General features: G+C 39.6%; 1 protein-coding gene across 2 annotated transcripts in view; it reads left to right on the top strand.

Moving 5' to 3' along the window:
• The window catches only part of LOC136698494 (formin-like), a 103,665-nt gene that overhangs the window by 61,509 nt on the left and 14,168 nt on the right, over positions 1-27,988 (top strand). For both annotated transcript variants that reach the window (XM_066673428.1, XM_066673429.1), the window contains exons 11-15: positions 266-395; positions 501-647; positions 2,115-2,174; positions 2,267-2,387; positions 19,431-19,523. In XM_066673428.1, coding sequence (XP_066529525.1) covers positions 266-395; positions 501-647; positions 2,115-2,174; positions 2,267-2,387; positions 19,431-19,523 — 551 coding nt within the window. The remainder of the gene's footprint in view (positions 1-265; positions 396-500; positions 648-2,114; positions 2,175-2,266; positions 2,388-19,430; positions 19,524-27,988) is intronic.

The raw sequence follows: 27,988 nt of genomic DNA, 5'->3' as shown, positions 1-27,988 counted from the left end.
ATGAGTCAGGAGTGTTCAACTTGTTAGCTTTCATTGTTTTGAGTCATTGAGCCTGGGTCTTTCCCTAAAACTATGTACATACTGTCTCATATCTTTGATCTTTTAGTTAATGACACTTAATTACACTTAGTTACAACCAGATTTTGCAATTCGTGATAAAAAGGAGATCTGTAGCATGTAATTTAGAAGAAGTAACCTGTCTCCCACTTCTTTCGGACAGCATGTGTCATTTCCTTTCACTTGTTGTGTTATCTTCCCTGGATAGGTTCCTCTATGAGCTTGCCCAGATTCCAGATTTTGCCGGTCGGGCTCAGTCCATTATATTCAAGTCAGTGTTTCTGGACTCCATATCCTCCATTCATCGCAAAGTGGAGATCATCTCAGGAGTGTGCAAGGTATGACCAGACAGATCTGCTGCAATTGCTTTTGTTTTTAATTTTTTTGTTTGCATGTTATTTTGTTATAATATGTTATCTTTATGTGCTTGTGTATTCCTGCAGGGGCTTCTGGAGAACAACTGTATTAAAGAAGTTATAGGCCTTATCCTAGCCTTTGGGAACTATATGAACGGAGGGAACAGGACTAGAGGGCAGGCTGATGGATTCGGCCTAGAAATTCTTCCCAAATTGAAAGATGTCAAGAGCAGGGTACTCACTTACCCACCTCACAGCACACTAAAGACTGCGTTTATGGCAGTAACTCACATGTGGATATGCAACTGTTTCACCTTACGTATTTAAAATGTTAAAGTGCTGTTTAGGTAATTCATTGTCTATAGTAAACTGTCCATATGTCTAAAAGGACCTGACCAGTACAAAAATGTTATGACTGATAGTGATATCGATCTTAAAGGAACACTAGGTAAGGTTTGGTGTTTTTGCTCCTGGGGCTCCCTCTAGTGTCATTCATGTTTACAGACCGTATTGAAATCAGTGGGAAGTGGGGGTGGTTTCCTACCCACCTCCAAATGTTACACAGTGCCGTTTCTGCAGTACTGAGCTCAGAGTAGCAAACACAGAGGCTCCATTCTCCATATTATAGCTCAGTGGAGCTTCACAGTTATTTTGAAGCTGCAAATTTAAGGTAAAAATATTGCATAGTGCTTCTTTAAGAAGCTTAAATTCTAAAATTTAAAAATGCATTGATTCAATCTCCTTCTGTAATCGCTTCATCCTGTTCAAGGTCACAGTGGGTCAAAGAGCAAAGTCAGAATCATTGAGCGCAAGGAATGAATACACCTTGGACAGAGCACCAGTCCATCACAGGGCATCACACACACACACACACACACACACACACACACACACACACACATCTGTGGACACTTTTGCACAGCCAGTCCACCTCCAAACATGTTACTTGGAATTGTGGGAAGATACTGGTGCAACTAGAGAACTCTTCATCGACAGTGGCCCAAGGTGGAGATTAAACCCACAGCCTTAGGACCCTGGAACTGTTTGGCCAAAATATCGTCTGATATAGATTTAGATTATTAATTTACAGATTATCTGGACATTGAAGCGGGCCCATAATAACAGGATTAGCAGTATTTACTATATTAGCAACAACATGACAAATAATGCTGTAATTATTTCTAAATTTTGAAATAATAGTTCACAATTATTTTAAAATTTAGGAATAATTACAGCTTTATTTGTGATGTCGTTGCTAATATAGTAAATACTGCTAATCCTGTTATTATGGGCCCGCTTCAATGTCCAGATAATCTGTAAATCAGTGACGTTGTTAGACCTGTTTAGGGGAGCAATCCGTTCTTTAACCCTTCCAAATAATCTGACACATTTAAGATGGAATCATCTGTATTTAGACACTAAAAATGTGTTCCGTACTTAACTGATACGGGACACATGGTTAGACTATTAAGACAGCAGTGCATTTGAGTATTTGAGACTATACCCTAGTATTTGTCAACACTATACCCTGTGATGGACTGGCCCCCGCCAGATTGTGTTCCATTGGTGCCCAATGATTCCACGTACGCCCTGGACCCACCTCAACCCAGATCAGGTGGTTACAGAAGAGTTCCAGCTTTGGACTTCAATAAACATATTGTACAATTTCCTCTGATGCTGTCTATTATTTTCATTTGATAGGACAACAGGATCAGTCTGGTGGATTATGTGGTGTCATACTACTTACGAAACATAGACGAGGTAGGGTATTACTTACAAGTGTACACTTGTCTGTGAGTGCTCTTCTTCCTCCTGAGTATGAAGTACATGTGAAGTTTGTTTGTTTGTTCCAGAATGCAGGGACGGATAAAAGTGTTTTCCCACTGCCTGAGCCTCAGGATTTCTTCCTGGCTGCCCAAGTTAAGTTTGAAGACCTCTCAAAGGACCTCAGAAAGCTGAAGAGGGATCTCACAGGTACTGAAAATGAAGGAGACTTTGGTGGTACTGGAAGTAAAGCATTGTACAACAAACTTAATAGAAGGGAGTGATGTAGGTTTGGAAAACATATAAAAAGGCTCAGTGTCTCGAAACACTGGCAGTAGCACATTTTGTTCTGGCTAGGTTTATAACTACTTGCTTCACAATGTGAAATACACTGGGGCATTTGTAAGAAGTGAAGGTGTGTGTGTGTGTGTGTGGGAGTGTGTAGGGGTCCCTTACTGGCCAACCATCTACCCAGCTCCTCTATAAGCAGGCGTGAGGTTGAGGGTCATGCTCCCAGCAGCCCTTGGTGTCTGCGATTATTTAAATCAACCAATAATACGACATATGAAACCAATTAGATGCCTTCTCTCTCCTCTCCCCTCCGTTCACAAATCACAGTTAAAAAAAAAACCCTGATCCTCACTGAGCCGGGGGCAGGGGGGGAACACAAAGTCATCTTCAAAAGAGTCGTCTACCCACCTCAAGCTGTCTGTCAGTCATTTATTAGGGGAAAAAAGTGGAAAACTAGGAGACGATAAATACAGCATAAAGGCCTTAGCATTTGATCTGGACCACAACATAAAAACTTTAAATGTCTCGCCTACAAGTCCTCAGGGTTCTGGCACCAAATAGTAAGGCAGGATGCAGTGCTTTGGAAGGAGGACCTTCAACTTATTTATTTTTTATCCCCACCGCGAGCTGAGCCAGATAAATATTTATGCTGTGCTATCATGAACCACCCTAAAGAAAGCAAGTGTTCTTAATTATACCACTGGTAATACAGCCTTGAGATTCTGGTACTGAAAAAGGGTTAGTACATGAGTTGCACATGTGGAACAGGGCCTTTTCCATGTTGCCTCTTGTCAGGGTGGTAGTTTTACATGGTCTGATGGTGTATTTTCTTAAGCTTTGATTTCTGGACATGGGTCAGTAGAAGGCCCTCAGAAGTGCGGCCATTGATTCCCACTACAAAGAGAATAAAAAATGTGGACTATTTAAGCCACTTTTGTATGTATTATGAAAACAACAAAACATATTTTTATTAGTTTTTTTTATTAGGTTAGACAAGCATGCAATACAGAACAAAGATCATTTGCATATGTCAGTCTTAAAGGAACTGTAAAAAAAAGATGACCAAAAAATAACAGCCTGTTTACAAGGTTATTCATTCATTCATTCATTCATTCGTTCACTGTCTGTGACTGTTTATCCAGTTCAGGGTGGCGGTGGGACACACCCTGGAGTGGGCACTAGTCCTTCACGGGGACTAAAATTAAAATCAATAAATCGTTCTTTCATCTTCACTAATTATTTCGTACTGATCAGGGTCATATTGGCACAACAATAAGTGAATGAAATTAAATATGAATATATTCTTCCATAAACCTTTTGTGTTATCACGAATATTTAATTATGAATTAATTAATATTGACTATTTGTGAGCTATTATTCATTCATTCATTCATTCATTATCCGTAACTGCTTCATTCTATTCAGGATCACTGTGTGTGTCCAGAGCCTACATGGAGTCTTTGTCTTAGGTAGGAACACACTCTGGACAGATTTTATATATATATATATATATATATATATATATAATCTGTAGTTTAGTAGTAGTTTAGTAATTAATTCTGTAAAAGTGATTTGGAGGTAACTCTACACCTTTGGCTTCATTCAGTACACGCGCTGTTATTCCCTGCCTCTGAATTTGTAGCAGGGGAAAAAAATAGACGGCAGGGAAACAGAGTGAGAGAAGGCTATCAGTGGGACTCTACAATATGGAAAAGGGACCAGAGTATGAGGTCAGTCTCAGGTGCCTAAGGCCCTCGGGGCCAGAGACAGGGTATGAGCTGTGAGACTGTGGTGGGAAACTGGCCCTGAGACCCTCTGTCTACTACTCTCTGTACCGCTTTCTGTTGCTTTCTTTTACCTCCACTGACATTTGAGCACTATTTGGTCTTCTTTTGATTTCCAAGGGGAAATGATTGACTTAAACTTAATTACTTCTCTTGAGTTCACTTCATATCATTATTCTGTTATTTCAGATCATTATTAGCATGACTACACTAACGCATGAAATTAGACAACCGTTACAATCACAGCACTAGTCTGATCACATACAATGGCTCACACACTCACACACAAGGTTAAATTGAACAAGTTCTTAAGACCTTTATAAGTAGGTTTTCTTCTTATCTGTTTTAGTTCTTCTTGTAGAAAGGTGAGAATCAGCTTTCTTGTCAGTGACCTTACCCAAGATCAGGGTTAATGTCTTCGAAGGTCACTAAGTCTATATTTTCCTTTTCCGACAACGAGCTCTTTCTGGCAGCTTCTTTTTTGTTGTTGTTGTTGTGTTTTCTCAAGGGTTAGAGTTAGGTACACTGTCAGAAAAATTGTCACTGTGGTGGTACCTTTTTCTGCCACTGTGTTGGTGCCCTCAAGGGTACAGGTACCCTTAGTTAGGGAACATAACTAAGTCTATTTCCAGGACTTCTCCAGAATATTATGTTCTTCTATTTTACACAATAATATAATTGAATCTTAAAAATGTTCACCTATGCTTCTGGAGAATGAATGTAATGTATTTTAGGGAACACAACTGCACTTTAAAATCACTGTTGTACTTTTTATAGGTACATTTCCACTGTTTGTAAGTTTAGGAACAATAATGTACCTGTACTTTGCCTCTGGCCTGAGATCAAACATTATTTCTTTTCTTGAAACAACTGCCATTACAATGGGTGTTACTCATTTTTTCGCTGCAAGTAACAAACAGAAATGAAAAAAATTATTAGACCCATGGCTCAACAACTAAATTGCATTAATTCATTCATCTTCCTTAACTGTTTCATCCTGTTCAGGCTGCAGTAGTATTCCTGAGAACTAACACGCTGCAAAATTAGAAGACAACTCTTGAATAATGATAATTATAAAGTTAATTCAAGATGGTTTCAGCAACTTTCCTTTAAATGACAAAGAGCCACTGTTCATTCCAACCCAAATGCGAGACTCCAGTACATAGTGCAGTTTCTGCAGTGCTGAGACTGAAATGTCAATGACATATTCTCCCTATTACAGGTCAGGGAAGCATCACAAGGACAAATACTACCTAGCGTTCCTTTAAATAGCATAGAACTGTATATCAATATGAACCTGGATGTCTACTTTGTCTCAGCTTTACTAAATTGCCCTAAGTGAAACAGAGCACGTTACGACTGCATTTCACTGTTGCAGAATGGCAAGACATTTGCTTTTAATTCCATATCAAAAGTGACAGTAAATTAAGGTTTGTTTTGGGCAGCCTTCGTTTGAGTTCAGAATAATCCCTCGGCCAGGATATAAATCCATAGATCTAAGTTAGGTTCTAAAGAGCTCCATTCTTCAGTGTAAAGAATAGAAAAAAGTACTGATCTTGAACTGGACATATGCTTATTTACTTTGTTTCCATGCTATATGCACCAGCCTTGGATCCTCTTCCCTGAACAATCCCGTCTTAGCCACACCAGAAGAGCAGCTCCAGTCCCAAAGCCTCCGGGAGCACTTTCTGCTTCAGAACAATGGAGCCAAACAAAAGCGGTCAATTTTGTGTTTACTGTGTATAGGGAAGGCCTTTCATGGACAGCCAAGCATTAATCATGGCTAGGAGAGAGCATAACAGCATATGAAACAGCCCCATGTTGCTCCCATGTTGTTGTTTTTTTTCTTCCTTCTCTGGCCAGGCCTGCCAGCCCTTTTGATTGTGCTGCTCATGAAGCATGTAATTACAATGGGAAGCAAGACCGCAAACTCTTAATCTACACAACGACTTCACGAAGTAGACCCTTAAGGACCTAGGCAACTTAATTCATTAATGAAAAGTGAGTGGAACGGCGAAAACAAGGAGCACTTCAGCAGTTTTCCGTTTCTATTTTTACATAATAAACGACCCGAGACAAACATGAACAGATGAGTGATGGTTATCAAAGAATTACAGGCCTTGGACTGGGGATGGCGGTTTGTTTCCAGATTAATTACTTGTAAAGATGTTTCTCTGAATTGAAGAGACAGAACACACAGCCCCTGGCACTTGCAGTGATGTTACTGTGTGGGTGTGTGTGTGCGCATATGTGTTTGAGACCGTGTGAGGTGAACGTTCAGACCCTAAATCTTCAAGGGCTCTTTTTTTATTAGTTGTTGGGTTTTCTGAAGTAACGAATGTGTTTTAAAGCATTTTAGTTTAAAATATAATTGTGATACAAAATTCAAACATTCTCCCACGTTTTAATGAAAACTGTTGCACAGTATAAAATAAATAAATAAATAAATGAAACAAAGGTATTAATGTGCTACAATAACGATTGCTAACACTGAAATCACCATTTTTAAATAATCTTAAGCAACTCACTCATGCTGTTGGATACAATATTATCCCCAAGAACAGAACAAGTCCATGCACATGGAACTCATAACGAGTGAAGTGACTCGCTTGCCATTTTCAAACTGCTTAATTTTTAGGTTATTGTTTTGGTGAAAAAAAAAAAGTTTGAAATTTGAATTACTATTATAGGTTTCCCAAAAACACACTAAACATGTCAAATTTTTACACCTAATATTTCATTTTGTTTTTTCATATTTCATTTTCTCCTCATTTATTAGTCATCTCCAATTGCACTCACAGTGAATCTCCTCCAAGACACAAAAGGCCAACTCACCAATTCTTTTTGAACTGTCACTAATGCAATGCTACAAAAGAGTTTAGCTTTTTGTAGAGTTCAGATCTGTCACCTCAGCTGACAGACGCCTGTGATAGTGTCACCCTGGGCAGTGAGGAGAGCAGAGGGGGCCTACCTGCCCACCAGACAGTGAGGCCAGTTGTGCTTTCTAGAACGCCTGACATTGAATGGCTTGAGGATCATACCTGAAGTGTGCAGAGCAAGGAAGGGGAACTTTGGAGTTCTGGGTGCCTTCTACCGGTGAAATCTGAAGCTTGGATCCCCCAGATTGCAGAGAAAGGACTGTGTCCTTGTTGGAAAAGAAGCAGTCGGGATGGTTATGGGCTGTGAATATTCATCACAAGGAGATGAGTGGAGAGGAGTGGTTTTATAGGGTGCATAATGATGGAGAGGAGGAGTTTGGGTGTGGGCTGTCTTCCAAATTTTAGTTATTATATAACTCCATCAAAATTCTGCTTTTTTCCATTTTCCTTCCAGAAAATGCAATAAAATAAATTGTTAAATTTGATAAAACATCTGATAAAAATAATACAAAGATATATATTTGTGATCTGTATTGTTTGTGTGCATTTATGATCACAAATAAATATATATTTGTAACATTTTTATCAGGTGTTCAAGTTAAAGTAATACAAGAATTCTTGTTTTTCAGTTTAACAGCGAGAATTAAAACCTCTGTCGTTGCTACTCTGGGCTCAGCACTGTAGAAACTGCACTATGTAACTTAGCGGTAGGGGTAAAAACCATCCCCCTCCCTTTCCTCCCACTGATTTTAAGAGTGTTGTAAAAATTATTTACACTCTGCAACTGTAGGGGGAGCCCAGAAGCAAAAATACCTTACCTAGTGTTCCTTTAAAACCTCAAAGTGAGGAGATACTGTGGAAAAAATATATTAAATATTATACATATATATATTGAGTATCGAACTAAAAAGTTTATTTTACACAGATTCTCTTGTGTAAAATATATCTATAGCCATACAGTTCAGCAAGGGTGGTAAAACACCAAACAGTGGTGTCCACACACTAAACTCTATGATAAAATGAAAGCTACAGAAGGTAGCTATAGCAGCCCACAATCATGGGCACTGTGGTACAGATAGCTGACTCTGCAGAGGGGAGGAAAGGGACAGAGTGTTGATTTATGTATGCGAGAGGGCCTTGGCCAGTCTGGAGGTAATAGCTGGGATTTATACAGAGCTCTGACAGTGCTCTGGGGTTGTATATAATTGTGGATTATCTGCTGAAATTCTTCAGCTTCGCTGTGATGGAAATGATCCACTGCCTGGTATATAAATAACCATGGAGCGCCTGGCCAGACAAAAGTCTCCTCTCCTGAAAGATTTTCCAAAACATGACATCTAAAGCCATGTGTGTGTGTGTGTGTGTGTGTGTGTGTGTGTGTGTGTGTGTGTGTGTTAGTGCAAGTCTATGTGTGTGTGTTTGTGTTTTTGTATGCTTTCATCATCAAGGACTTTTGAGGACTGGAAAAAAAGAGTGTTTTTATGTCTTCACATGAGGGCTTCATTGTTGTTTGTCTTGTATTGTTGTCCTAATGGCTGGAATAATATAGCATTGTTTCCAAAATGACCAACTAATAGCTGGAGGAAGGAGGATGGCTTTTGTGGTACCCTGTGCCATCATCAGAAGATTAAAAATCACCAATTACATACAGTAGAAGAGAAATTTAACCCCATTAATTTGAAGGGTGCTATATGTGAGCTTAAGCTTATCCAGTTCAGGGTCGAGGTGGGTCCGGATCCTACCCGAAATCACCAGGCGCAAGGCAGGAACACACCCTGGAGGTCCTTCACAGGGTGGCACACACGCATTCACTCACACTCTCACACCTACGGACACTTTTGAGTCACCAATCCATCTACCAACGTGTTTTTGTGGACCATGGAAGGAAACCGGAGCACCTGGAGGAAACCCACGCAGACACAGGGAAAACACGCCAAACTCCTCACAGACAGTCACCCGGAGCAGGACTTGAACCCACAACCTCCAGGTCCCTGAAGATGACCTGCTGCACCACCGTGCCGTCCTTTCCACTACAGTTGCAGAGATTAATTCAAGTGTACAGCACTATCTTGAAACGAAAGGGGGCCAGACTGGTTTTCGAACATCCTCCTACTGATCCTTTATCTGCTGATCCCAGAGTAGCAACAGCAGAGGCTCTGTTCTCCATATTACAGCCCAGTGGATCATCACAATGATTCTGAATCAGTCATTTTAATGCAAACAATACTGCCTAGGGTCCCTTTAAGGGGCATTCCAACCTAGATCAGCAGATTAAAGTTTTTTGACATGTTGTGTAAACTCTGGAATATAATTATAACCCGTAGCTTTAGAAAAGTCCCAATTGTAATACCCTAACATTCTGAACATTTTCTGACAGATGACTTAAGTATTTTGTGTATAAATAATTAAAGAGTTAATTCATCCCCCTCTAGTCTTACTTGAAATGTATTTAAATATTTACACACTTGTAAAAAGTATAACATTTCATCATTTTCTTGCTTCTTTTTGCTAGAGGAAAGATCATATAAATCCTATAGAAATCCTGTTTTTTCAGAGGTCAGAAAATATTGAATCTTATTAACCTAAAATTCTGAGAGATTTTAGTTCAGAAAGAGTTCAGAGAATAGTGATTATTAGTGGTACATTTCAACAAAGTATACAGAAAAAATGAGTTCACAACTATTATAAAGAAATAAAAATTTCTGTGTTAAAAAATGAAAAAAAAAAAAAAAACTCCAAATGGCAGAGACGTGTATGTTTTTAGGTCTCAGAAATGTTAAGGCATTCCATAAATGCTGAGAAGACCCTGAGGGCTCCCCACTGCCACTACTAAAATGAGTAAGACCAAAGAAAGAGAGATATGTAGAAAGTGACTTCCCTGAATAGGGTGACCAGACGTCCTCTTTTACCCGGACATGTCCTCTTTTTTAGACTTAAAAATATGTCCGGGCGGAATTTCACAAATGTCTGGGATTTTGTTTTTCTAGAGCTTACATAGAATTTCGAGAAGCGTTTTGTTCACAAACTAGTCCCGCCCTCCCCTACTCCGTTTGGTTCACTTGAGTGAGAAGGGGGCGTGGTAAAGTAGTCTAAAATCTTCTGATTGGACGGTCTGAGTGTAGAGCTACCATTATTGGTCGATAACCTTCTCTGTAAACATTTAATTGGTCAGTCTGCACGTCAGTAGTCCTTGTTTACGTCAGGCAAAGCTCATGACGTGAACAGACGAGACGTGTCCTCTTTTTCACCATCTCAGATCTGGTCACCCTATCCCTGAATGACAAGAAACTCTCCAAAACAAACTAAAACTAAAAACAAACGACAGGAAGCCCATCTTCATAAATCCCATCAGAACACATGGTGTGGTGGCAACTGTGGCTGCCCCACGAGCTCCACTGTAAAAGGGCCTTCACACCTAAAGGCCCTGCTTCCTCCTGACATTTAAGGCCATTTAAACTGGGAACCCGGTATCTGATTTGCTACAGTAATACAGGCTTTAACCTCACTCAGACCCTTCTCTGAAATACTAACCACCTCAACACACTCCCCAACACACTAAACCAGATCTCACTAAAAGTACAACATTACGCAACAGGACAAGACCAAGCAAACTCTGTCCTGTGTTTTGCTCATCGTGGGCAACGTGTTGACCTCACGTTTGGTCTTTTGTAAGACGAGAAACAGTCTTCAGTCAACTTTAAAAGAGATTAAGCCTTAAAATGTTGTTTGTCCATGTGCAAGGCGTGTTTCTGTTTTTTAGTTTGTGTCAAACCGTCAACACTCAACTTCTTCGCCTTTATGAAGCCGGCCTCAGTCGTACACACATACACACACAGCTCTGTATCCACTTGAGTCTCCATTAACTATAGACAACACACAGTTCCCTGACCACTCTCAAGTTTTTAGCACCTACGTCACACTAGTGACCTCTCACAGTGTGAGGGGAAGAAGGAGCAACAAGGAGCAGGTTTATCAATCGGAAAACACACTCGCTCTCAGGAGCAAACACAAACATGCCTCCTGCTGAACTGATTTCCTTTGTGATTTGAACTTTACATTTGCTGCAGACTCTTTACAGTTATATTGACAAAAATGTGTGATCACGAGCGGATTTAACAAGAATTTATAAACTAACCAGAGTGTAAAATAAATAGTTTGTAATAATGTATTACATGTTTGTGTTTTTTTTTTTTTTAACATTGTAAGCATTGTGAATATTTTCACTTATAAACTGCTTTGTCCAGCATTGTTTTCGCCGTTTGATGTGGAAATCGCTTCACCTCACAATGCATTGTGGGCATTGTTCTGTTCTGAAGTTCGGACATCTGTGTTGACTCATTCCCTCACCATTCCAAGGGCTCATTTAACACACTTCAGTTCATATAGAAATGGAATGGCCCTTAAAGGCGATGTTCATGATTTGAATCAAAAGACCACAAGAGAAATACCTCTGGTAAAAAACAAAGGGTCTCTGCCTGAAATGAAACTATTGGGTACCCATGACCTTGTTGTTGATGACCAGTGTCTTCCTTTGTTTGGGAGGTACCTACCACTGCATAACAAGAACATCCCGTAAGGTTTTAGAGATGCTCTGACCAAAAAAAAAAGAATCATTCCAGTTCGACCCTTGTCAAAGTCCCTCATATATTTACACTTTCCCATTTTTCCAGCTTCCAGCATCAGCCTTCCTGCCTAATTTGTCCCACCTCTTGGCAGCTGCTGTTGTAACGAGAGGCTCAGTATTAATCATTTCAACTCTCTGTGGTTTTATTCTTTTGGCTGATTGATGTATATCTGGTGTAACACTTTGGCATCTGTTATCTGGATTTCTTTGTTTCTCAGGACATTAGATTTGGATTAGGTTGCCCTTCTGTTTTTACGTGGTTTTTTGGCGCAGACCGTGTATTTGACCTTGAGATACTTGGCTTCTGCTTTTGCTGGAAGTAAACTATGCTGCATTCATTTGCTGTGAGTCTTGCCATTACAGTGTGGGGCCACAATAAGAATCAGGTCTATTGTGAAAAACAAGCATGTTTCAGATTACAGAGATTAAAGTCGTTTCAAAACAGTAAAAGGCCTTAGATTCCTGATAAGTCGATAAACAGGTTCTAACTGCGAACATTTACCTTTCTCTATTGGGTTCACAAGTTATTACAGATATTAAGGTTGGTAGAAGAAACTAGACCATCAACCCCCACAGGACATTGTCTTAAAGCTGGGCCCAGCCATTAACTGACACTGGTTTGATATGGACAACACTAGGTCTATATTCAGCCTAATGGGTTTATTTGCTTTTGGGGAGAGGTCTCTCGAAGCTGCAGCTGAAGAACTGCTGGAGATCAGAGAAATGCTTGCTTGTATACCACACTGGCACACACTGGAGCATCCCCATGTGCTTTCAGCCTGAGCTGTGTGTGCTCTGCGTGATGCTGCATGACGACCACCACAAACAATGATGTTCTGGTTTGTGTTTGTTTTTTTTTAGGCTCTGTTGTTCTTGAGGGTTCCTTCTTGTGGCTACACTCTGTCTGGACCACTACGAGCAAATAGGGCCCCAGAATCAAATAAGGGATACTTTTGCAGTTTCCGTGTCGATTCCACCATAGAGAGTCAGAGGTTTTGCAATATTTTATGCTGAACAACCTAGGGCCCTTTTGTGGTATGTGGTATGTTGAGAGAAGGGCCAAGGCCAAGGAGAATGGAGAGATGGAGCAGTTATGTCTCACACAAAGCAATGGAACATTTACATGCTCTTTTGTATGTATTCTGCTTTGAAAGTTTCTTCTACAACATTCAAGATTAAACAAATGTAAATGACTGACGGCTGAGTAAAGGAAAGTGATAACGTTATATCTATTGTCCCCTGGATGTTAATTCTCCATTCTGGATTGGTGCCTCGAACTATAACAATGTACCTGATGGACGAAGGGGTAATACTTTACAATAAGGGTGCATAATTCATGATACTTAAGACAGTAATAAGCTTTACTAAATGGTTAGGTCATGTCACAATTAACTATTAAAAGTGATGTTCACACTTATAATCAAAAAGCATTTTTTTATAAAATTTTGAACATATTTACTCATCATTTGCTGCTATACACTCTGTTTGTGCTCAAAACCTGTCTAATATATTTATGAAGCCCCAGTGTCTGTAAATAAGTTAAAAAAAACTCGGTCTGGTATGCTAGGCTTTCTTTCTCTTTCCTACTGGCATTCCAACTTAAATTAGGATATTGCTCTATTCTTGCTCCATAGATGGGTAATATAGACTTATTTTTGCTGTTTCGGATCACTTAAGGTGGAAATGGCTCCAAATTCCAGAGACAACTAACTGCACTAGTGAAAGTGCTACAACTAAACAACTTGAGTTACGAACAGGTTTCTGTGGTAATGCAACTGGTGAATGAAAACATTCTTTAATTCATTCATTCATTGTCTGTAACCACTTATACAGTTCAGGGTCATGGTGGGTCCAGAGCCTACCCGGAATCATTGGGTGCCAGGCAGTAACACGTTTGAACAGATTGTGTTTGAATAGATCTGAGGCTTTTTTTTTTTATCTATAAGCTCTCTACAGTAGCCATGGTTATGTGTACTTGTTAGCTACATTGCTTTCCACTGCCTTCTCTCTTTCTCTCACTCAGTCAGTCACTCACTCGTTCATTTATTCATTCATTCATTCATTGTCTGTAACCGCTTATCCAGTTCAGGGTGACGGTGGGTCTGGAGGCTACCTGGAATCACCGGGCGCAAGCTTCAGAATGTAAACAGAGACCTGCCTTTACCCACACTCGTAGAGGTTTAAGTAATGATAGTACCTTTAAATACCTTTAAGGAAGTATCTTTTACCTTTAAGTAACTGCATTAACCAGCTAGAAACAAGAAACAAACAAAAAAAAAAAACAAAGATTATTTTAGGTTTTTATCAAATATTTATACAATGATTTGTGTGTCTGTTACTGCATTTTTACGATGGCCTTGCAGGTAATGTTGCTGCCACACAGCTCCAGGGCCCTGGGGTCCTGGGTTCAATTCTCGCCTTGGGTCAGTCTCAGTGAGGAGTTCCTCTGGGTGCTCTTGTTTTCTCACAAATTTTAAAAACATTGGCTATGTGAAATTGCCCATTAGTGTAGGTGTGTCCCCCAGCCACTGGGGGCGCACACACAAGTGAGCTCATAGCACTGATCCCAAGCCCAGCTGAATGAGAGGGTTGTATTTTGAAGGTCATCCAGCATGAAACCTATGCCAAGTCAAATATACGGATTATAAAGATTCACTCTAACGCAACTGCTGTGTCTGATCCACTCCTACCGTCACAGCACACATTAACACACCACCACCACGTCAGTGTCAATGCAGCGTTGAGAATTATCCACCACCCAAATTATACATGCACTGTGGGGGATCTGAGCAATGGAGAACTGGGTGAAAGTAGGCTAACAAAGATTTCAAAGCAACAGATGGACTACAGTCTTTAATTGTAGAACTGTGCAGTGCTCCTGTATGGTCAGTGGAGCTGAAAGAACAGACAGTGAGTTTAGATACAAGGAGGTTGTCATGATATTATGTCAGGACAGTGCACAGTTTTAAATGATAATCTGTATATTAACTGTTAAAAATGTCCTGTTGTCTAAATTACTCAGAATGCACATCACAAGTCCCGGCTGCTAAATGCAAATACAAAATGTACTGTAATCATTTACAGTTTCCAGAAAATCACACAATGATCGTTTCTACAAAAGTCTACCGAAAGCTGCTTCTCAGCAGCGACAGCCTCATTCATGTTGCATGTTGTGGTGCTTATTTAGCAGCACCGCTCATGTTGAGCTTAAGTATTTATGGCCCTTATTAATGACTACCAGGTGAAAATAAAATCACAAAAGCTATTTGCACTGTTCTTATATATTGTAACTTGAGAGAGTTTGTTTGGAAGTACAGAAAAAAGAAAGAAAAAAAGGAGTTAGAGGGTGCCAATTCATCGAGTGTGTGTGTGAGAGCAGTTGTTTGGCAGGACAACAAAGCTGGGCTTTGGCACAAACAACACAAACATGTGTCCCAGACTCAGGATGGGTCAAGCCTAATCCACCATATGGTTTATGGACTGATCAAGAGTCTTCGACTAATTGTGATGATCTAAGATGAAGTCACCCTTGTCCATATAATGGTTCTCATTAGGGTGTAAACTGATCTTAGATCAGCTCTCTAACCCTGATCCGTTAGATAAACGGGAACCCAACATTTGTGCAGTTTGGGATTGTTTGAGATTCTGTGAATTCTGCTCCTCGCTGTAGTACGGAGTGTCGCTGTCTAATTAAAAACATACATCTCCCAAAATAGTAACTTTACAGAAGGAAAACCCTTCTTAAATTTCAATAGAAGTGAATGTAAAATGGTTTTATTCCAAGTGATTTTGGAGCATTTCTATTGGTCCATACATCATGAAATATTGACATAATGTGAAGAACAGCTGCTGTGTTCAAATAATGGAATAAATGTTAAAAAATCCACAAAATTGGAGGTACATGTATTTAATTGGACCGTGACAATATATACAATACACAACAGTGAATTTACTATATTAAGCAACATGCCAAAGGTACATAAATAATAATATTAATAATATCATAGTACTAATAATAATACTATCAGCCGAATATAGACAGTAGTGTCAGTGTACACACCAAACTCCTCACAGACAGTCACCTGGAGCAGGGCTTGAACCCACACCCTCCAGGACCCTGGACCTGTGTGACTACGACACTACATGCTGTGCCACCGTGCCACTCAGCCTGGGAATCGTACACCTTAAACTAAGGACCCAATCCCATAAACCTGAAGGGCGAGGCTTTCAAGCTGCATGCGAGTGGTAGTGTGGAGAAAGAAGCAGAGACTTTTTGCATATTCATATATCTGAACGTCTAAATGTGTCATTTTGTGAATAGATATGAGTCTTCAGGGGTTTAATCGGTGACCAGAGAGGGTCTTACAATATACTTACTATGTACTTAATAGAGATACATGCTGTAGTTCATAGTGGGTGATATGACCACAAATCAATATCATGGTTAATTGAAGATTTTAGAGACATTTCCACCTTAAGTGATCTCACATTACCCGCATATGAAGCAGGAATAGAGCAATATCCTCATCTCCATTCATGCATTTCTGTGTTTGGAGTTTTCTCTGCTGTCTAAAATAACTACAGATGCCTCTGCCATGAGCAGAGAGAGTAAACTCTAGCATACCGGATCAAGCCAGATGTGTTTTTTTGCTCATTTACAGCCACTGGGGATTCATTAACTCAGATAGACTAGAGAGCTAGCAAATGGTGAGGAAATCTCATGTTTGATTACATTCGTGAACATCACCTTTAAAGCTGAGATTTTTTAATTTTTTCAAATGTTGCTGGGAGCTTGTAGATCTTTTTTTTTTTAACCATACACTGTTAGTGGGCAGACATGGACTTACGGTTAGAGAAGGGGACTTAGGACTGAAAGGTCGTTGTTTGGATTCTCACAACCGGCAGGAAAATTGTGGGGGCAGTGGGAGTGAAGGAACAGCACTGTTCTCCTCCCCCAATCCACGGCTGAGGTGCCCTTAAGCAAGGCACCAAACCCACAAGTACTCCCCGGGCGCCGGGGATGGCTGCCCGCTGCTCTGGGTGTGTGTTTCCAAAAACACAGGCTGGTAGGTGGATTGGCGGCTTGAAAGTGTCCGTAGGTGTGAGTGAAAGTGTGAGTGTGTGTTGCCCTGTGAAGGACTGGCGCCCCCTCCAGGGTGTATTCCTGCCTTGCGCCCAATGATTCCGAGGAGGCTCTGGACCCACCGCTGAAGTGGATAAGCGCTTACAGATAATGAATGAATGAATGAATGAATGAATGAATGAATGAATGAAAAGTGCTCAAGTTGCCCAGATAGCTTCAGTGTTTAGGTTCTCCTACATGTTGGTTCCTTGTGGGTGATTGGATAGGGCAGAATCACTTGACAACACACGTGGTAGTATGGTATTAAAGGGACAGTACATGATCACACAGTGGGGGATATATTGACAGATTTAACAGAAAAAAGGAGCAACACAAAAAAAAACAGTCTTATAGAGGCAAGATTACGTCAGTTAGAAATTTTGAATGCCAATTTACTGCCCAGCCCTAACCTGTTTAGTATTTCCAAATCATTGGCCGTTCATATGTGACCTTCTTGAAGACATTTCTAGACTGTGGTCCATCTGTTGTCAGTCATCACTGTATTTATTATTGTTCTGACCACAGTTTCTGATCATAGGGCAACTTATGACCAAATTTAGAACACAGCAGTGACTCAGTGAGATGATCTGGGAATGTTATTGTGTTGTACTAACATTCAAAATGTTTTGCCAAGTGTGGTTCTGTGGTCAGATATTGTCCACTGATTAAAGACTAGAATATGGTTAGTACAAACAGCACATGGCAGCATAACAGAAAAAGACTACAGTCTCTGACTGCACCAGCAAGGTAGGGGTTTCTAATAAAGTGTCAATTATGTGTATAAGTTTCTTTAAGTTCTTTAGATTACCATTTCTTATAGAATTTCTTATGTTGTGAGATTCAAATTAATTCCATGTATTGGCTAACAAGATGACTGCTCTCTTAAAAGTATAATAATTACCTGATGAGTTGTTTTAGGTGTCTTAGAACCAGGCTAGGCATGGGGTCCCTAGGACCGGGATTAATTTCATATGGCCACTGCCATATGAAAGCGGTCTCATAACAGACACTGAACTGCAGACTCATGTCATCACTACATGCTAAAATTGTTGATGAAAAAAAAAGTTACTTTTAAGTTGTGCCACCATAAAATCCTGCTGAAAATGTGAAAAGCAGTGCTTTTGATTACAGGAGACTGCTTTGATAATGAAAAGCATTGTTTCTCTTGTTACGTTCTGAACTAGAACCAAGAGCAGTTAAAAAAAAAAGGTTTTTAATAGCCATATGTTCAGGATGCTTTTGTGCACATTCACACACTGTTTCTCCTCATCTGTTTTCCGCACAAGGCCTTGTTTAACTATGGAAGTGTCAGTAATGAGATGCACGGACTCATGTGCCCTTCATTATTCTCCTAACTGTTTTATACTCCATCTAATCCTGATAAACCCAGCTGTAAGGATTTCCCATTCACATCTGGATGTGGTGCAGTTTATGTGAATAGTTTGATTGCTCACAAGGAAGGCGGCTTTAGCTTAAATTTCATTGTATAATATCTCTGCCATTACTTCATTTACTATTAAAACATTTTTTTTTCATACACACCCCTAGGCCTTTTCAGTTTTTCGTGATTGTCTGTCCAGACAATATAGTCAACAGGAAATTGAAGCTATGCTATTTCTGAATGATGACCCTCGGCTAAGGGAAACCAATTGAAGGTTTGCAGAACTGGCTCTTTGTGCAGTGCCATGGAAGAGACACTTTTGGTAATAGGAAGAACCTTCCAGTGAACGGTTGTGCTTTTTTTTGTAAATTAGATTTTTTTTATTATTATTCCCACCTAGTAAAAGCTCTGTGAATGATAGATGCAGAACCTTTATGCTATATGAGGTTTTTTAAGCTCACAAATTTATGTTTCAAGTAGAGCTGAACCTGAATATTCAACTATTAAAATATTCATTTGTTGGATAGGTGTTCAGTTTTTAATTTTGGGATTCTGATATAGTTTTAAAATGCTAAAAGTAGGCTGTCAATAAAAGTGAAATGCAAAATGTTGTAAAGGTCATGTTTTCTGAGAAAAGTGTTATTTTGCTTTAATTAGCTAAAAGCACAGCCTCTCCCATGCTAACAGCTAAAAACACAGCTCTCTGCTCTGCTGCAGAGAACCCTGCGCTTCAAAATAAAAGTCCTTATATAAATGAACCTAAAGCACACATTTATTCTTGCTACAGTTAATATTGTCAGTTTTTTTTACTTTGCAGGTGTGCAAATAGATCAAAATTTCTTAAAAAATAAAAACAATAAATTGTTTGTAATACCCAGAATGATACAGTTGTCCTGTTTTTGTTCTTATTCACAAAAGCAAGTTCTCACCCTTCTCCATACCACTTATTTCCCACTAGCAGCTCAACATAGTGACTATATCTCACACACAGGCAACAGTGTCCTAGCCAAACTGATAAAAATATAGGGGAAACTGTTTTTATGTTTCTATTATGTTAATGAAATATATTCTACAGTTTCTGTCTTCCCAAATCCATACTCCATGTTATACTCCAAGCTTTGATATCAAATGTTGACCTTTTTTTTTGTTTGTTTTTGTTTCCTGTCTTGTAGCTTGTGAAAAGAATGTGCAAAAGGTGTGTGCCAACTCCTCAGAAGAACACCTCCAGCCTTTCAAAGACAAGATGGAGGCTTTCATCGCTACTGGTAAGTGAACAGCAAAGGGAGCAGGACCAGTATGGCCACAGACTGGGCAGGACTGTTGTGGTTTGCCTCATACTAGTCACAGCATGCTGGCGGGGGGTGGCTGGGCTGGGGTGGTGTTAGTGTATTGTGTGTATCTGTGCCAGGTCTAGAGTTGTTTGTGGTTTCTTGTTTGATCCACAGTGGGGAAGCTTGTAAACTGACTGCTTTTGGCAGCTCTGCATATTATTGTGGTCGCACGAGAGAAAATTGGTGTTTTCAGTGAAGATGATGTTCAGTTTGCTTTCGAAGAAGCTTATTAATTTTCATATATTACTACACAATTCCCATGAATTGTCTTAATACAAAATAAATGTAGCTCATTTCATCCTTTCATTCTAACATTTATGAAACTCAGGTTTAGAGACTTATAAATGATTTTATATCCTTTACTGTTTACTGTATGAAGTACATTCACAGCAACAGCTAGGACTAATCTACTTATTTGCATTGTACAGCTCGGGGTTTTTGGCCAGTGTTGCAAAAGAGGGGGTGTTTATGGGGTTTGATACCTCATAGTTTTTAGTAAAACTAGTAAAGGAGTATGTTAACCAAAATTGCCAAAGCTGATCATGTTTGGGTTTGTGCAGTGCTAGTAAAGCTCCACTCTACTCCAGCTCAGTGGATTGGGTTGGGGGGATCAGGTTGCCCTAAACTGGCCTTATGTACTCAGGCCTGCTATAAAGCTAGCAGGACATCTCTGACTGGGATCTCGTAAAGCTTGGCCTGCCTCAGCAGGGACAGTTTGGCAGACCACCAGGGAAGGTACATTCTGCTGCTCCCAATAGGTCTTAAGGCCAATGTATGCTTCTTTGTTGAATCTATGCCATAAGCAACGTGTTGCTCCCACATAGCCACATACTCTATGCCGTAGCCCAGGGCTGCTCAATCCTGGTCCTGGAGATCTACCAACCTGAAGATCTCAGATCCAACCCACCCAGCTCTAATATTCAGTTGTCACCAAAAAAGCCCATTGTTACCTGGACCAGGTGTGTTTGATTAGAGTTGGAGCTAAACTGTGCAGGGTGGTAGATCTCCAGAACCAGGATTGGGTTGCCCTGCTGTACCTCATGCACTTCCCCAGAAATGTAATTACGACTCAAGACTGAAAGAAAGAGATAGCGGATATAAGCAGCAGAGTGAGTTTTCACTGTTGGGTTGCTGAACATTTTCTTCATGATCAGATGGGGAGCTCAGTGATTCAGGAGGATCTTGGAGTACAAACGTTGCTCTTTTGATTTGAGAAGAGTCAGTTGACATGCTCCTGGTCGTCCCTCACTGGAAGTGTACTAGGCACAACCAAATGGAAGGAGGATTTGGGGGAGACCCAGAACATGCTGGAGCAACTGTATCTCCCATCAGGGATCTCCCAATAGGCACTGGTGGAAATTGAGGACTGGTGGAGGACAGAAATGCCTGGCCTTCTTTGCTTGCCCTCTTTCCACCTAAGCAGATAAGACGATGATGATGATGATGATGATGATGATGATGGTGATGACCATGAATTTGTGCTTCTGTATTTAACCCATTTGTGACAGGGAACACACAAATACATACACACTAGTTCTCTAGGGGCAGAACACACTCACTTGCCAGTTGTGGATATGGAGGGAGGAAACCGTGCCAAGTCCATTTCTCCAACATTTAGGTCACAGCTGCCACTTGTAATTTTAGATATATTTTAAAATTTCATATATTCTACATTTACCTTACCACTGACAATGCAGCTTTTTATAATACAGCCCTCACTGTGGATAATGCTGACTCTCTTTTGTGTATTTAATTTCCACTCCAAACTGCTGTTATGAAAGAGCAAAACCACTTGCAACAGAATATTACACAGTAACCTGAAAAACTAAACTAATGAGAGTTGCTTGCCAGTCTCTCCACACCATGCTGAATGAGTACAGATGAATGTGATATACATCTGTATGTATTTTCTTTTTTAATTCACCGTTTTAGAGCCCTATCCTCCAGTTTCAACTGGCAAATTTGCCGATTTATTCTTGGAAAAGATCTGTTCATTCGGTGCATAATGCTAAGATTTCTGTGTTTTCCTCACCAAACCTCAAAGCAGACAGTAAAGTAAGGCAATTGCCACTGGCTGCACTACAGTCTGAGTTAACAGAGCCTCATCTTTGAGTGCAAACTTTCCAGTAGGATACTTGTAAAGCTCTCTTTATAAACAGAATTCCTTTGGCCGTCCCCGTTTCTGCTTTTTGAAGTACTAGGAGCTTCAAGACACAAATGGAAACTAAAACAAATGGAGATTAAAGCATTAAAACAAGCGAGAGATTGTGCAGGCTTTTTTCAGTAGAGAGGGGTTTTGGGTCACAGCTCTTAGGGAAGAGAGGGGGCAACAGGTATTTTTGATTCTGCTTCAGTGGCTCAGTAATCCGGGGAAGTTTCTATTAGGGATTATGCCTTTCGGAGGTTTGGAGCACTTTTAGATGGGGAAATAGAAGTGGGAAGTGTTTTGTATTTGTGCGCCATTATTTTTTCACACTCTACTAGAGCAAAACTTTAGCCCGACAAGGAAGCCCACAGCTTTATCTTCATGAGACTTTGCTCCTAACTCTAGGCAAATCAACTTGATGATGATTCTTTAGGACAAATTCATTCATTCATTGTCTGTAACCGCTTATCCAGATCAGGGTTGCGGTGGGTCCGGAGCCTACATGGGATCATTGGGCTCACAGTTGAGTCCTTCACAAGGCGACACACACACACACACACACTCATGGACAGTTTTGAGTTGCCAATCCACCATTGTGTTTTTGGACCATCGGAGGAAACCCACGTGGTCACAGGGAGAACACACCACACCCCTCACAGACAGTCACCCGGAGCGGGACTCCAACCCATAACCTCCAGGTTCCTGGAGCTGTGTGACTGCAACACTACCTGCTGTGCCACCGTGCCGCCCAACACAAATTCAGTGCTTCATAACATTTTTAAAGGGACATTTCATGGAAAATCCCTTGTTCAGAGCTCATGCACATTAACTTGGGGATCTGGAGCCTGCCAAAACACAAATTGTGAAATAAAAACAACCCAGTTTTTTTGTGGTCTGTCTAAGTCAGACAAAATGGGATAAAACTAGTCATTCTAATTGTGTGCTGATACATATATGGAGTGCAGAGATTTAGTATAGTCCCGCCTTCTTGTCTGAGTCTCTCCAATCAGAGCGCTGGACCCATGTTTATGTGAGAGCACAAAGACGAGGTGAAACAAGAAATCAAACATACTCAAAGAAATGTGTATTATTGAAAAAACATCAAATACAAGGTCCTTGGAGGAAGAAAACAGAGTGGGAATGGCTAAAAAACAGAACTTTTGTTTGCTCACTTCTCAGTGCTGTGTACTCTGTTGGGGTGATCAGTGGCTCATTATCACCTAAAAGAACAGGCACCAAAGCAGACATACACATATATTAAAGCAGTGGTTCTCAAAGTTTTTAGATCAAGTACCACCCATTATCAAACCATGTTTTCATTGCTTTTTTTTACTTGAAATTAGCTTTACACATCTAAATTTGCTTTAATTATCTACAATAATTACTAAAAATTATACAGAGAATATAAATACCTACGCCTAAACGGAACGTTTTGAACACACTTTTTGAGAAAATTTATGGGCAATTTTGATGGCTGGGTCTAGGCTTGTTTTTCCCGTTTTTGCTTTGCCCTTTTTATTATAAAATCATAATTTCTCACATCTGTCTCTAGCCTTTGTTTACGTTAATTAAGCAACTGAAACTGGGCTTTCTTTACATGGATTTCTCTAATAGATTTATTAGATTCATGTTATCTTGTTATGACCAGTTAAGATGGATCTAATGTTTCTTTAAATGTGCTCTTGATTCTCCATCTTCAGACTGATGCATTAGCATTTATTTATGTCGGTTTATTTATGTCAGATTGGCACATTCTGCTGCTGTGTACCTGCACGAGCTCATGATGTTTGCCCTTGATTGCTTGAAGGTGTTTGTGTGTGTGTGTGTGTGTGTGTGTGTGTACGCATGTGTGTATATGGGGCACTAATCCATAACTCAAGTATGAATGCTTTATGGTCCAGTCTCAGTGACAGCGTCTCTCTCAGCGGGGGCTGCAGGTGAACTTGAACGACCTGCACACAAGCCTTTAAACCTGCCTGTGATCTGAGCAGCTTTTACCTCTTCAAAACTCATTCATCCATTTTGCTGTAATCCATTTACCTCTCCCCCTCCCACCTTCCTATACATTTGTTCCCTTTAACAGACCTCCCCTACTACTGCCTCCGTAGGAGAGCCCATACTCCTCTCATTTACTCATCCAATTAGTCACTCTTTTCTAGTCTGTTTCCTCTCACCCTTCCACACCTGTCATTCTACTACATTTCATTCCTTCATTAATTCATTCATCCAAGCCATGGCCAATCATGCCATTAACCAGATTATATCTTCATTAATTTGTTAAAGGATAAATAATACACTCCTTTATTCACTAAAAAGACTATAGAGTTACCACCGATAAGAAGCATAGACCTAGAGTACTTATTGACTGAGAGAACTTTTACTTTAAGTTAAAGCAGTGGTTCTCAAACTTTTCCTATCATTCCCCATCTCAGACGAAGGGGAATTTCTGCGCCCCACCTGTCCCATATTGCCCCCCAAAAAACGTAATAAAACACGTGCAAGTTTACAATTCTCTTTTAATTTATTGAATTAACATCAACTTCTCTCTGTAAATCGGTAGCTTAACATTATAACACCAGATACAACATGAACATCAATGTTCAAAAATACATAAAGTTTATTATTTCAAACTGTGCTTCAGTTTCTCACGTTTCAATCTGTGTAAAAATGAGCATAGGCCGGTGCAGGGGCGTAGGAGTGGGTTTTATATTGGTGAGGGACATATTTACTGAGTCAAAGCACACCCCTTTCCCAAAATATTAGCTATAAGCTGATTCCTATGTAGATAAGGCAGTAAAATGCTGCATTTATAATGAGGTCGAACAGCTTTTGATTAGCTTTAACGTTAGAGACGCTGTGTCCCAAACAACACACTATGGCACTTTATACTACACTACAGAAAGCACTGCTAAGGGTGGTATATATGCATTTTCATACTATTCAGAGCAGCAGGGTGCAGTTTGGGACATGGCCAAAGACGTTAACGTTAACTTGCTGCATGTTTAGAACGCTGTGTTAGAACCTGAACACAGCTAACATTAACGTTAACCCTTGGATCCTTCTGTGTTTCCCTAACAGTTATAAACAAGCCGCTTTCATAACCGTAATTAGCCGTCATTGTTATCTGTTGTGCTCTCGTTACTGACTTCAAGCCCAGAGCTGGTAATAACTAACTTTATAAACCAGACTCTGACGGTGAATATGAGGCCAGTGAAGCTGACGATTGGAACAGCTTTATATTTGAACAGGCGCCTTAACGAACGAACACGTTCTTCTCGGTGACACGTTTTCAAATTAAAAGTTTGTGAATAAAAGCATATTTTGAATCCAGGCTAACTACCATTTTCTGGTCAAATATTCATTTTAAGGTTATTAATGAATCTTATAAATGAAACATTGTGAGTGGGTGCTTTTTACTGCGTAAGCTTTATAGGCAAAACCGAAAAGCATTAATGAATAAATGCAAATTTTTCCAGATTCGTTTGTGCCCCATCTGCAATACATACACCCTACACTTTGAGAAACGCTGAGTTAAAGTTTAGCCTTTTTACGTTTGGACATTTTCTTTGAACAGCAAATGTATGCTGGCACTTTCTTAAATTCTTAAATGAAAAATTCTGTCCATTTGAAGTTTACCTGAATTAATTAAAGTTCTACTTTACATACAAGAGGCATCTGATTATTTTCATGTATAATAACATGAACAATATTCTCTAGCGTAATTACACTTTAAATGATCAGATTGCTAATAATGTACTTCAAACAACAAGCAGCCAGTTCCAGAGTTGATTGATACAGACATTAAACTGTCTATTATTTCTAAACTGGATCTTGGACAAAAAATATGGCCTGACTATAAATTTTGTCATTTTCTGTGTAATGTTTATTACTAGGGCTTATTTTTCTTGATAAAGAGATAATGGAAATGTTTTGTGTTTTATTAGCAAAAGAGACCCATGTTTATTTGATCTTATTAAGTCAAAATAAAGTAAACCTCCTCTTCAGAAAACACATATGCATACTTTAATGCAGAATTCTGTACTATGTTTACAGGACTATTATTAACCTTCACGTCCCCTGCAGTCAGTTCCAACTTTGTTAATTCACAGAGTAAATTCCAAGCCAGAGAAATCCGCCATGTCCAGAACTGGTTGCCATATCTTGAAATATCCTTCAGTATTGTCATGAAGGGTGTGAGTTAATTTTTCCAGAGCGATTATTCTCCATACGTCCTTGTACCAATCGTCCAATGTAGGGGTTTCTTTGAAAATCTTTTCAGAAGAATCTTTGAGAATTTTTTTTTCTTTGATATATAGCAGTATTCTGATCAATTTACCATTATGGGTGTTCCTTACGTTGTCCACTTTGGCTGCTAAAATACAGTGAGGAACTAATAACTCCAGATCTTAACCAATCAAGGTCTCCTCGTTCTTAACTTCTTTCCAATATTTTTGTACATTTTTTATTTTATGTTTAATTGTTTTACCGTACAAGGAAAAGTCTGCTTACTAAATTAGTAACTTAATCAGTTCCACAGAGAGTCTGTGTTAAAAATGTTTTACACAGATGACCAACAAAATGTAATTTGAACCAGGGTCATTCAGATTTTTGCATAAAACTGTATTGATTCTTGATATCACAACATTTGGTACATAGTAGTTTCTTTTTTCTGAATCCTGTTAAATCTCTCTCTCTCTCACACACACACACACACTCAGTCATATTTTTTTTTACAACAAAATAATTACTATTTGCAAAATTATTTACAGAATAGATTCATATAATTTAAAGTAATAAGATTAAATTATTTTTAAAATTGTTGTAAATGGGGGTTTGTTCTGAGAGTGATGACGTTTAATGGATGTGTATTTCTCTTTTTATTTAGTTCAGATGATTAATAAAAAAAGTGTTGCCTTAAATATTTATTAAATGGGAAAATTAAATAATATACAACCAGCACATTGAAAAATATTCCTTCACCTGTAAAGATGTTTTATTAAACATACATGACTTTGGTCTTTAGTTCTTTCCACAGATTCTTGATGAAATTCAAGTCTGGACTCTTGCTGGTTCACTCTAAATTGTTTTTTCTGTTAACCATTTCTTCACCACTTTGGCTGTATTTGTCAAACCATTTTCACCTTTTTGGAGGATCCAATGCTGTCTGTTTTCCTCCAGAATCTTAATGTAGTAGTCTTTTCTCATGATGCAGTTTACTTGGACATTTTCTATACTTGTTTCATTGGCTGAAGAAATCTGACATTTTTCATCTCTTCCAACCACAGAATTGATGACAGAGAGTGTGTTGCTGGGTGGATGAGGCAAACATATAGCTGTCTGTGCTCAGATACATGGTTTGTAAAACATTTTGGGAACCATTTCATTGCTCTAAAGGTAGATACAAGCTTTGATATTGACTACTGAGAAAGGGTACGATCAACTATCGACATGTTATTTTAATTAATAAAAAAACAAAATATCTAAAATATCTCTAGCACAATCTTACCCTCTTTTCTCATTTGTGTGTCACTTCTATCAAAAAGAAACTTATTTATTTAAAAAAAAACACTACCAGTTCAAACAAGAATATCTGTAGTACTTATGTGTTTCGTTATCAGTCTAGACCTTAACAAATCTAGATAATCTCGTAAATGCATTGCATGTCAAACACAGTTAGAGCACTTCATAATTATCGCTGAGATTTGGAGGCTATGGTTAAGGAAGGTGTAGGGAGAGCGGCGTTTCGAAGAAGTGAGTGGAGCTTTTAAAGCCTTAATTTATTGTACCTCTCAGCGTGCGAGTCCCATAACTTTCTAGTTAGCCACTACTGGTTTCATGTTTACAGAGGGAGCTTGGGGGTAGAGAAAATTCACACATCCTCTCTCTCCCTCTGTGCCGCTCTCAGGAGTGGCCCTGCCACCTCCACACACACCTACAAAACACAAACACACACACACAGAGGGAGAGCGAGAGGGACCTCCGGCGCCAGTCCACCCCATGCTGAGTCCAACGCCATTGGTCATGGCCCTCCCCTTTCTGTCCATTACCCCACCGCAGTGCCCCTCTCCCATCATTAGACTCACCTCAGATAATCAGCCACACACACGTTCGCACACGCACAAACACTCGGAATGGAAGGGAGTGTTATGCTGCTTATACCCCCTCCGCCATCCCCCAGCCTCCCCACCAAAGACCCCAAAACCTGCCTTTGAACAATTTTTCAGAGACTTCCCCCTCTTAAATCTTTGGAGTA

Source organism: Hoplias malabaricus, chromosome 1 (genome assembly GCF_029633855.1).
Source record: "Hoplias malabaricus isolate fHopMal1 chromosome 1, fHopMal1.hap1, whole genome shotgun sequence".
In the NCBI taxonomy this organism is placed as follows: domain Eukaryota; kingdom Metazoa; phylum Chordata; class Actinopteri; order Characiformes; family Erythrinidae; genus Hoplias; species Hoplias malabaricus.
The sequence above is the reverse complement of the archived record's forward strand: the minus strand, read 5'-3'. Positions and strand labels throughout refer to the sequence as shown.